The sequence below is a fragment of the Stegostoma tigrinum genome, chromosome 28, assembly GCF_030684315.1.
Source record: "Stegostoma tigrinum isolate sSteTig4 chromosome 28, sSteTig4.hap1, whole genome shotgun sequence".
NCBI lineage: Eukaryota > Metazoa > Chordata > Chondrichthyes > Orectolobiformes > Stegostomatidae > Stegostoma > Stegostoma tigrinum.
Window position 1 is genome coordinate 22039396 of NC_081381.1, and position 12565 is coordinate 22051960.

The window sequence follows — 12565 nt, forward strand, 5'->3', positions numbered from 1 at the left end:
ACGCCCCTCCCTAACTCCCCACCTACACTCACCTTTACTGGCTCCATCCCCGCCTCTTTGACCGGTCTGTCTTCTCTCCACCTATCTTCTCCTCTATCCATGTTCTATGTGCCTCCCCCTCTCTCCCTATTTATTTCAGAACCCCCTTTCCTTCCCACATTTCTGAGGAAGGGTCTAGGCCCGAAACATCAGCCTTCCTGCTCCTCTGATGGCTCTTGGCCTGCTATGTTCATCCAGCTCCAGACCTTGTTATCTCAGATTCTCTAGCATCTGTAGTTCCTACTATCTCTGGTGAATTACTCACTGCTAACCTAGATAAGTCCAGCACCAAGAAAACTAAACAAGCTCAATGTCATCAAGAACAAAGATTACTTGACTGGTACTCTTATTTCCCCTTAAATATATTCATTCTCTTTCACCTTTGTACAGTGGCAGCGTGTACCATCTACTATAGGCACATCAGTAACTCACCAAGGAACATTCAACAATGCCATCCAAACTCATGACTTCTACCACCTGGGAGAAAAAACAATGCCACATAACATGTTGACTAGGAATTATATCACTATTTCTTCACTGTTGAGGATCAAAATCTTGGAAATCTCTTTTTAACAGCACTGTGAGTGTACCTAAACCTCATGGACTTCACCAGTTCAAGAAGGCTGAGCTTACCACCACCTCTCAGCCCTACCCAGCTTCTCAAGGGCATTTAGAGTTGGGCAACAAATGCTGGCCTGCCCAGTGATGCCCACATCATGTGAACAAATGAAAGAAATGCGGTAGAGTAAAACGAATTGAATTGCTCTTTGAAATACACTCAATGGGACGAATGGTCTTATAATGCCTGTTGCAATTCGATGGTTCTACGACATTTGCCCTCGCCAATATTACACCTAACCCAACATAACTGAAAGAGATCACCTGGATGTTATCTCATTGTGCATTTCACAACCTCAGCGCATTCCACATTACAGCTAATAAAGTACTTCTGAAGCATAGACGATGTTCTATTCTAGGAAATATAGCAACCAATTTGCTAATGAAGAAAAATGAGATAAATGACAGGATGGTCATTTATGACTGGTTATCTTACTGATTTCTGTTGAGAGGTACATTTTGACCAACAGATTGACATAAACTCCCCTGCTCCTCTTCAAAGTGATGACAACAGATCTCTTACACCCATCCAAAAAAAAAGTGGTGGTCTTGGTAAATGTGTCATAAAAACAAAAAACTACTCCAGCAATCAGCACTACACAGTGCCTCAATGCAATGTCATCCATCAGATATGCTTTTATAACGATGTTGAAACCAAAACTTTCTGAGTCACAAATGACCAATGCAACTAGTGTGATCGCTTGATGTGTACAGGCCTGGGGATCTACCAGGGAAACCTTGAAAGTAATGACAGATGCACAGACTGTGGCTGATCCCTGCAAATAGTCAGTTTCACAGAACAAATTATCAGTGTCTGCAGTACACTTGCTGTTGGTCTTTGAGGATTGGCCATTTCTTTGATTGCAGTAATCAGAGTTAATTACTTGTTCTGTCACTCAGATCACCACAGATCGCTGCTCATTAGAGTCACAAGTCTAAGCAATTCCTCAAAACTTAATCACTTTTCCCTGAAGTATTTGTCTTGCGATTGCAAATTCTATGGACTAGTCTGAAAGAATAATTCAGGAGCTGAGCTGTGTGAAGGTAGGGTCAGAGGGTAATATTAGTCAAAGGGGATGACAATAAAGGACAGGGAGTTATAAGGCACAAATTCTGTAGGGTAGGCACATTTAGGGTGTAATTGGGGCTTCTGAAAGATAGTGTAGTTGAAGAGGTTGTTACAAGGAAACTGCAGTCCCTTTTAATTATAGGGTCAGAGCCCATCAAGCAAAAATGTTAACAAATGTTTTTTCAATGCCCATATGAAGACACACTGCACTTAAGGTTGTGTTGAAATGCATCTTTGAAGAAATCGTAATGGTTAACAGGTTATTTTAGCTCTTTGCCTTCCTTCCTTAAAACAAAAAAAATTTTGACAAAACGTTGTGTTCCTTAAGTGCAAGATTAAGGTATAGAGTGGCCTGTAGCACTATCTGTGTTAATCCGCCTGACAAAGTGGTTTCAGAAAAGCAGTGGTGGGATGAGATGTAAAGAAACTGCCACTCCAAAGGTTTTCAGATTCACTGATAGCTAAACACCTAAAACAGTAAAATCAGTTGCTAGCAAGACTGGATTGCTAGAATGCTCAAGGCTGACTTGACTGTAACTGAAACAAGGCACACTTAGAACAGAGATTGAAAGAAAACAAACATGTATTTCATGCTGCTCAATGCTGTTCTGGAAAACCTTTTGGCAACGTCAAAGTTGCTAGACCTATGTTATATAGAATTACGGACAGAAGTTAGTATAAAATTATATCAGTTGTATAAAACTGTGCTATAGAAAACTGTGGTGGGATCCCAACTGGTGCACTGCACTCAGTTCTGGGCAGCAAATCCCAGGAAGGATCTATTTTGTCAGAGAGTGTCAAATGATACTCGTTCTAGAAGGGTCAAGTTATGAGAATAGGTTACATAGTCTAGGCTTATAATCTTATTTTAAATCGGCCTATTCGGACATTCAGTGGCACACCTAATTGATCAGAGTTTTGAACTGTTGTGTTGTCTCTTCAGAGAAATTATGTGGCTTTCAGTTTAGGTGGAGAGAGTCTGTATCCTAATGCACAAAGTTGTGACAACTGTAAAGTGGATGGGTCAGATCGTCATTAATGTTTCTGTTGATTTTTTTGTAAGCACGTGTATTCCTGTACATACATCTCTTCAACATGTTCATCTTTAAAGCAAGTCCAACAGATGAAGTGGATCTCTCTTTCTTCTGTCTGGATTCTGAAACAAACTAGTAGGAACAGGAAATGAAGCTTGATCATGACACTGTAGTTTCATTGTTTGTATGCTACAGCTAATATAGCTCTTCTATTTCTTTAAAAGGTGCAATGCAACAAAAATTTGGTTAATGGGTGCATGTTTTTTTCTAAAAGAAATCCCAACAGAATCAATCAGGGTACTACCTTTCTGAAGTGAATCCCAACAAAGTTCAAACAAATCAATCACATCTAACAGGTACTATAATTTATTGTCAGTTACCAGATGTTTTGACTGCTCTGGTTGGTTTGCTATTATTTCTGCATCTGATATAAGTGAAGCCATAAGACATAGGAGTGGAAGTAAGACCATTCAGCCCAACAAGTCGACTCCGCCATTTAAATCATGGTTGATTGGCCTTCTGCATCTCAATGATCTCTCCTAAAGCTGGAGGAAATGAAGACAATGAGAGATTTAAATCTCAACAATCATCCTTTTCGGATCCAGAAATCTCTTCACAGCAGACTTTAGGGCTGGGATTAATTCCCTCGAAATCTTCCTTAATGAATGTGGTTAATTAGGGAAGGCTTTTGAATGTGGCAGTAAATCAAATACAATGCCACAACTAAAGAGATTTGTTCACACTGAGTGTAAAATCTGGCAAGTTCACTTGTTAATAGTGTTCCCACTTGTGTAATGGGAGTATGAAGTTACAAAAGGACGGAAGGACTAAGTGAGTGGACAAAACTATGGCAGATGGAGTTCAATGCAATTGGTGTGAGAACATCCATCTTTGGAGCGATGAAAGACGGATAGTAATGTTTTCTTAAGCATGAGGGGCCAGAAGCTTTGCAGAAGTAAAGGAATTTGGTGTCCAGGTATAGAAATCAAACTGGTGTAAAGCCACCAAAATCAATCAAAGCAGCTAATGTAATATTAACAATCTACACAAGGACATTAATTGGGACATGAAGTTGTGTTTCAGATGTACAGCCTTTGACCAAGACATATCCAGAGAAGTGTGTTCAATTTTGAGTTCTGCATTTTGAGGAAGATATATTAATCTTGGAGGGAATATCATGCATATTCACCAAAACAATACCAGGGCTAAAAGGACTGAATTATGGGGACAGGTTGCATAAACATGCTTGCCTAGCTTTGAAGTTAGGAGGATGTGGGGAAATCTGATTGCGATATTTTAAAGGATAAAATTTGATGAAGTAGCCATTTCTTTTAGTCGGAAAATCCAGGACGAACAGGAACAGTCTGAAGGTATCAGAGATAATGGGAACTGCAGATGCTGGAGATTCCAAGATAATAAAATGTGAGGCTGGATGAACACAGCAGGCCAAGCAGCATCTCAGGAGCACAAAAGCTGACGTTTCGGGCCTAGACCCTTCATCAGAGAGGGGGATGGGGGTTCCCTCCCCCCATCCCCCTCTCTGATGAAGGGTCTAGGCCCGAAACGTCAGCTTTTGTGCTCCTGAGATGCTGCTTGGCCTGCTGTGTTCATCCAGCCTCACATTTTACAGTCTGAAGGTAAATGGGTTCAGTGAAAGATCAGCCTTGATCTCAGAATAGAAGAATAGGTTCAAGGTCCTGAATGGCAGACAAGTTGCTATGCTTGGATTTCTACCAAAATTCCTGATTTAGGACAAAGCGTATATTTTTAAAAAAACTCATTGGCTTCAACATGAAAACAGTTAAAGCCAAACCCTATTCATAATTTTGTCACAACTCTATGTTCTAATATTTTACAATCGTTAAGGAATGAGAGTAAACATATCTATGACTCAATTAAATCTGTTAACATCATCATGATGTGTAATGTGCTAAAACTTCACAGTGCTGATTATATTATACTCATTTGTAACCACTATTTCAGAGTTCCCCTGCACTTCTCTGCCTCACAACGTTTCATCGACAGGGATTTGAGATGACAACATGTAACATTTCAGGAAAGAGATAAGCATTAACGTTACAAATGCTGTTGGTTTTATTTTAATCTTATTGTCATACGTACCAAAATATAGTGACAAGCTTTGTTCACGAGCAGCACAGGTAGATCACAGCAAGCAAAGGATGTACAGAACAAAAAGACTGAGAGGCATACAGGTTACATTATTAGAAGTTAGAGCCCATTCAACAGTCTGATAACGGCCAGAAAGAAGCTGTTCCTGAACCTGCTTGTGTGCGTGTTCAGGTTTCTGTATGAAGGGTCTAGGCCCAAAACGTCAGCTTTTGTGCTCCTGAGATGCTGCTTGGCCTGCTGTGTTCATCCAGCCTCACATTTTATTATCTTGGATTCTCCAGCATCTGCAGTTCCCATTATCTCTCATTACTTCTGTATCTTCTGCCTGGCTGAACAGGTTGCCGGAGGTTACTACCATGGTGCGATGGATCTTTGATGATGTTGGCTGCCTTTCTGTGGCAGTGGGCCATGTAAATAAAATCCATGGATGGAAGAATGGCTTCTGTAATGGTCTGGGCTGTGCACACTACCTGCTGTAGTTTCTTACGGTCCTGGGCACAGCAGTTTCCACATCAGGCCATTATGCACCCAGACAGTTTGCTTTCAATGGTGCATCTGTAGGCGTTGGTGAGGGACCATGCAGACAGGCCAAAATTTCCTGAGCCGCCTGAGGAAGAAGAGGCGTTGTTTAGCCTTCTTGACTGTTGTATTTACGTGGCCAATCCAGTACAAGTGGTCGGTTACTGTCACTTGGAGGAATTTGATGCTCTTCATCCTCTCAATCTCATCTGTTGATGTAAATGGGGGTGTATTCTAATCCTTTCTTTCTAAAGTCGATGATCAGTCTTTAGTTTTGCCGATGCTGAAAGACAGATTGGTTTTTATTGCACCACGTCACCAAGCCCTCTATCTCCCTTCTGTATTTTGATTCATCGTTGTTAGGTGTTGCAATATCTTCAAATTGACCTTTTGGACATTGGAGAAAGCTAGGTCTTTTTTTTGGAACAGGCAACTAACCAATAAATGATTGTCATAAAGGACAGGGGATAAGGTAATATTGCACTATGCTGGAGAAACATTTGGAATCTCGTACAATTGCCTCCTGGTCAACACAGTGACGGACTTTAGAAGACGCTCATGGAGAAAGAATTTCCTTTGGAGAGAAATGTCTCATTAGCAATTTCCTGGGCCACTTTATAAAGAGGAGATAGTTATTCTGGACAAGCAATAGAAAGGTCCTTGCAATCTCTGGAGACGGTATGCTATTTCCAGGTGGATATCTACTATTGTCATTTTTCTGCAACATGTTGCTTCCATAACACAATGTAGTCTCTGTCAGTGGATATGTTTATTTGAATCATTATTATTACATAAAAATTAGCCGGTAAACCCTGTTCAAACAACTTCCACCAGAATATATCATTCATACTGATTTCCAGTTGAATATGTAGCTTGGCGTGAGTGATGACCAACTGTCTCCTGGGTTTAAGTGAACCCACCTCTAACATTCCCTTCCACCTTTTCCTTTTATGCTGCCTTTCCTGGGATGCAATGCTTCCACACACATTTCAGCCTTGTCACTGAGTGTCAGCTGACTAGCTCAATGTTGAGGAGAGAGAAATTCACAACTGAATTCGATCTAATCTTCACCTGCTGATGTCAAGTCCTCAATAATGTTCATCTCTCCACTTGAATTTGTCAATGCAAGATTTCATGTCACATCTGGGATAAAAAAACTTTATTTTCCATTATGTCTGGCAATTTTTTATGGTACTTTGCATTTACCTATTCCTTGTTGTCAGTTTCTGTGTTCCTCTCCCTATGTTTTCGTCTTTGTTGCTCTTGCTCTTTTTCTCAAACCGGTCTTTTCTCTCATCCCCCATTTATCCATAATTTCCTTTCCTTCACACCCTCTCTCTCCTTCTAAATATTAGATACAATGAGAAGCAGCAGAGGTTTAAAAAGATGAAATCAAATCATCCACAAATTAACAAGGGTAGGGCCTTATTATGAGAAACAAACAGTTCAAGGCCGAAGAAAATATTCACCTTGCTTTCAATATTACATTTACTGTTGTATATGGGTTTGAAAGGGTAAAACTGAGGACTGATACAACACCAACTATGGTGATGTCATGTTGAATTGGGGACAGATAGCTTTGGGTCTTAAAGAAATGGGACCTAACATCTTTATTGCCCTCAAAGTATCTGCAACAATGAGTATCATATTGATGTAACCTTAACTAGTTGCTAACATGCAATCACTTTGTTGATTGCAAAAGAGGCGGCAATGTTATTACGAGCTTTATAAGATTTTGGTTAGGACACACTTCGAGTATTCTGGTCACCACATTACAGGAAGGATGTGCAGGCTTTGGAGTGGGTACAGAAGAGGTTTACCAGGATGCTGCCTGGATTAGAGAGTATGAAATATAAGGAGAGGCTAAAAAAAACTCCAGTTGTTTTCTCTTGAGGAGCTCAGACTGAGGAGAGACTTGATAGAAGTCTATAAAATTATGAGTTGCATAGATAGGGTTGACAGTCAGAATCTTTTTCCCAAAGTTGAAATGTGTAATACTAAGGGGTATGCATTTACAGTTAGACGGGGAAAGTTTAAGGGAGATGTGAGGAGTAAAATTTTTACACAAAGAGTGGTAGGAGTCTGGAATGCACTGCCTGGGGTGGGGTGAGGACAGGTGCAATAGACGCATTTAAGGGACTTTTAGATAAACACATGAATATGCGTTCCAAAGGCATGGAGGGATATGGACCAACAGCAGGCAGAAGGGATTAGTTTCATTTGATGTCATGTTTGGCACAACATCTTGGGCCAAAGGGCCCGTACCTGTGCTATACAGTTCTTCGTTCCATGTCCTATGATCTATGTATTATCACTGGACTGTTAATCCAGGGACCCAGGCAGTGTTCCAGTGACCCCGGTTCAAATCCCACCATGGCAGATGATGGCATTTGAATTCAATAAAAATCCGGAATTAAGAGTCTAATAATGACCATGAAAACATTGTTGCTTATCAGGAAAACCCATCTGGTTCACCAAGATAACAAAGTGTGGAGCTGGGTGAACACAGCAGGCCAAGCAGCATCTTAGGAGCACAAAAGCTGACGTTTCGGACCTAGACCCTTCATCAGCCCGAAACGTCGCTTTTGTGCTCCTAAGATGCTGCTTGGCCTGCTGTGTTCATCCAGCTCCACACTTTGTTATCTCGGATTCTCCAGTATCTGCAGTTCCCATTATCTCTGGTTCACCAATGTCCTTTAGGGAAGGAAACTGCTATCTTTATCTGGTCTAGCCTACATATGACTCCAAGCCCACAGCAATGTGGTTGTCACTTAACTGCCCTCTGGGCAATTCGGGATGGGCAAAAAATGCTGGCCTTGCCAGTGATGCCCTCATCCTGTGAATTAATAAAAAGGAAGAATCTTCCCGTTTGACGTGAAAGTGGTTTTGGCTCGTCCAGTGTACTGAGCTAGTGCACGGATAAAATGTTTATATTCAGAATTTTCCTATCCATCTTTCTGTCTGCTCTCCTCAGGCAAAATTCAAAGACCCACCAAGGATTCCCCTCTCTTTGTTGCGCCCCCTAAAAGACATGGAAATTAAATCAAATGCCTAAAACATTTAAGATGTGGAGGTGTCGGTGTCAGATCCATTCTATTTTGTTCGAGAAGCACACAATTTGTAGTCACAGTCAGCCAGTGTGACATTTTATAAGTTCCTGCTTTTGGAACAAAACCAGCCTGATTCGAGGTTAAAAGTCTGAGACATACTCTGGACAAGGTCTCACATTTAGAATCCGGTGTCTGACCTGAGATGTGACCTACTGTATATTGTGATCACTCTGCCTGTTTGAAGTTTGGAAAGTTAGGCAGACACTGATGAAACCTTTAATTACCTCAGATCAGTGACTTGAAACAGACTCTGGAATTTGCATCTTATTCCATTTAAACTAACAGAGTTCTCCATATGCTGCTTCTGCAATTTCTAGAATGCAGAAATATATTAATGATTGAAGATTCAACAACAGCCGGTCAGCCAGCCATTTCAGGTTTGTTTACTCCACTCAGACAGTTATATGATCCTTTGATCTCTCTTCCCTTCATCTCTCTACCTATAAACTCTGTGTGCTCTCCTCTCACAGCACCTCACAAAGGGGCTATGCTCGGAAAGCTTGTGTGATTTCAAATAAACCAATTGGACTATAACCTGGTGTCATGTGATTTTCAACATTTATAACATAGAAGGAAAACAAGGTTTCCTTCAAGACTCAAAATGTTTCAGATCCATTTACCAAATCTGTTCTAGAACCAGAAGGTCTATGAGGTCAAGAGGAGCACAGTAGCATTGCTGGTAACATGCCTTGTTGCTACTCATTTCCAACCACGCAACCCCCCCAACATCTTACTTTATAAAGTATCTTACTATATGTGTCAGTGACGTTCTTGGCGTGCATGGAACAGGCGCTAAATGCAAATTGAGACAGAATGAGACAGTGTAAAATTGCAGAACTCTATTGCATTGTTAGTGTCTCTGTGGCATCCAGGATGCCACTGGGTGGAAGTTGGAGGGGGAGGGGTTAGGAGTGGCAGGACCATGTTGGCCAAATCTCCTTAAGTCTACCAAATGAATGATTCCTGAAAGTGTGTCAAACATCTAATTTTGCCAGCTCAGATAGTTCTACACCTAAATACCAGAAAACACTTTATTTTTAAAACATGCTTGCAATGTTTTCATCTGGGTCACTCACAGTAATGTTCCAGAGACTTTTTAACATTTAATTTCCTGAAGACTCCTGGATGGAGAGATAGTAACCTCTGGGGAGGACTGAATTCTAAATGACACTGATAGACCTAACTAAAAAGTGAATACAGCCAGATTAAGGACAAGGGAGGGAGGGATCCTATGACATGTGTGGTACATGTCCTTAGGAACACAGCTGCCCATGACTGCACTGTTCAAAGATGCACTGTAAACAACGCACATTTTGTAGAAGGGCAGCATACGATTCTCAGGTCCACACGGATCCTTCGGTGAGTTGCCATGTCTGAGAAGTATTCAAATTATAGACACAATATAAACCAAATTCAAAAACCAGTGCAGAACAGCAGGACTTGTCTCGACTGTTTGATTAAAGCTGAAAGATGAGTGCAGATAAGGAACCATAATGGCATCAATAAAGCTGGGAGAACAAAACAGTGAACTAAATTATAAGAAAAAGAACTCATGAAAGCCTAAAACTGATGGGTGGACAATCGTGGGTTGAAAGTTCACAATTTCACAAAGAGCAGAATCTCCCTCCTAACTAATAAAATGTGAGGCTGAATGAACACAGCAGGCCAAGCAGCATCTCAGGAGCACAAAAGCTGGTTATTCCAGTTCCCTCTCCCCATCCCCCTCTCTGATGAAGGGTCTAGGCCCGAAACGTCAGCTTTTGTGCTCCTGAGATGCTGCTTGGCCTGCTGTGTTCATCCAGCCTCACATTTTATTATCTTGGAATTCTCCAGCATCTGCAGTTCCCATTATCTCCCTCCTAACTATCTTGTTTTACTCTTTAAATGAATAAATCTGCATAGACAAATTGCACAGAAACACCAGTCGCCAATTATAAATACATCAGGACTGATGAGGGGTCTAGCCCCAAAACATCGACTCTCCTGCTCCTCCGATGCTGCCTGACCTGCTGTGTTCCTCCAGCTCCAAACTGTATTGACACTGACATTGGCATCTGCAGTTCTAACAGCTTGTTGGAAATCGGGGCAAATAGTAAAAGGGGAAGGTGACATTTTGCATCTCTCCAGCGCAATTGCTTTGTCACTAAAGCAATTACATTCATATATCACTTTTTACAGCCACAGAGGCCCCGGAGACTTCAAAGCCAACAATTTGCTTTTTAAAGTATAGTCACTGTTTTAGCATAAGAAACAGGGAACGAACTTGAACAAACAAAGATATAAACTGCAAAGGCTCATTTGCTCAGTCAGTCAGCTTGTGAGCCGCTGAAATGGACCAGTTCTCCTTCAGAGTCTTTGACAATCTCTGCATGCTATTACAAGAAGTTTTTTAATATTTATTTGGCCTTGTGATTTAGGTAATGCTAGCAAGGCCACATTTATTGCCCACCCTTTATTGCTTTGAGGACATTAGCATTTAACCATATGTGGGACGAGAGTCAGGTGTACCAGACACGGAGGGTTGGCAAAACACCAAAGGACATCAGTGAGCCAGGTGGATTTTTACAAAAATCCAAACATTTTAATTTGTTGTTAGAAAACAAATCAAGAGAATTAATTAGAGATAATGGGAACTGCAGATGTTGGAGAATCCAAGATAACAAAGTGTGAAGCTGGATGAACACAGCAGGCCAAGCAGCATCTCAGGAGCACAAAAGCTGACGTTTCGGGCCTAGACCCTTCATCAGAGAGGGGGATGGGGTGAGGGTTCTGGAATAAATAGGGAGAGAGGGGGAGACGGATCAAAGATGGATAGAGGAGAAGATAAGTGGAGAGGAGAGTATAGGTCAGTCCGGGGAGGACAGACAGGTCAAGGAGGCGGGATGAGGTTGGTAGGTGGGAAATGGAGGTGCGGCTTGGGGTGGGAGGAAGAACAGGTTAGGGAGGCGGGGACGCGATGGGCTGGTTTTGTGATGCTGTTGGAGGGGACGAGCTGGGTTGGTTTTGGGATGCAGTGGGGGAGGGGGAATCACCTGTTCTTCCTCTCACCTATCCCCTCCTCCCACCTTAAGCCACACCTCCGTTTCCCACCTACTAACCTCATCCAGCATCCTTGACCTGTCCGTCCTCCCCGGACTGACCTATCCCCTCCCCACCTCCCACCTATACTCTCCTCTCCATTTATTTCTCCTCTATTCAACTTCGGTCCGCCTCCCCCTCTCTCCCTATTTATTCCAGAACCCTCACCCCATCCCGCTCTCTGATGAAGGGTCTTGGCCCGAAATGTCAGCTTTTGTGCTCCTGAGATGCTGCTGGGCCTGCTGTGTTCATCCAGCCTCACAATTTGTTATCAAGAGAATTAATTAATTCACTTTCCCAAAACGTCACAATGGGTTTGGAACTCAAATAATTTTTGGTGGAAATGTGATGTGGCGAGGTCAATGAGCACACAAGGGGATTTTGGTCCAACATCCAAAGGTTCAAAACAACCCTTTCTATTCCCTTCCCCAATTCTTTTCCCTTAACACATTAGGGAGCAAGATTAGATATAGCTGTGGTACCTCCTGTACTCCAGATAACCCAATGACAGTGAATGGGGCCCAGTCTAACCAGCTGATAACCTCGTACCGTAGACAAGCACCAGGAAATATCCCACTCGCTGTCAGGGTTATGGGTGGCTCTTGGTAAATGGATTTTTGACTGGTTTGAAGACTTGGGTAGCTGTGTCTCAGACAAACTTATATTAGGACAATATTCAACACTGATTATCAGGATTCAGAGGATGTGGCTGATGCAGTTGTATTTTGTTATTATATATGGTACACTGTTTTACTTTTCGAAAATCCGTAAAGTTAAGACATGTTCAATAAACAGCCAAACTTATAATGGCCTAGCCACATTTTCCTCTCTCACTTAGACATCCCACACCTTGTAGGGGTTTACTTCTTCCTGGAGTATTGGCTTAGAGGAATTGGTTGCCTCCACACCACTAGTGGTTGTTCATGCATGAGCCTGGGCTACTCAACTGCAGAAGATATCTCAGTTGC

At 41.9% G+C, this 12565-nt stretch overlaps 1 protein-coding gene across 4 annotated transcripts in view; it reads right to left on the minus strand.

Annotated features, from left to right (window-relative positions):
* The window catches only part of LOC125466575 (multiple epidermal growth factor-like domains protein 6), a 433777-nt gene that overhangs the window by 164893 nt on the left and 256319 nt on the right, over nucleotides 1–12565 (minus strand). The window contains exon 1 of one of the 4 annotated variants that reach the window (XM_048561227.2): nucleotides 3141–3230. The exons of the other annotated variants lie outside the window; for them this stretch is intronic. Coding sequence (XP_048417184.1) covers nucleotides 3141–3210 — 70 coding nt within the window. The 5' untranslated portion in view covers nucleotides 3211–3230. Of the gene's footprint in view, nucleotides 1–3140; nucleotides 3231–12565 lie in introns of those variants that run through there. 4 annotated transcript variants of the gene reach the window in all.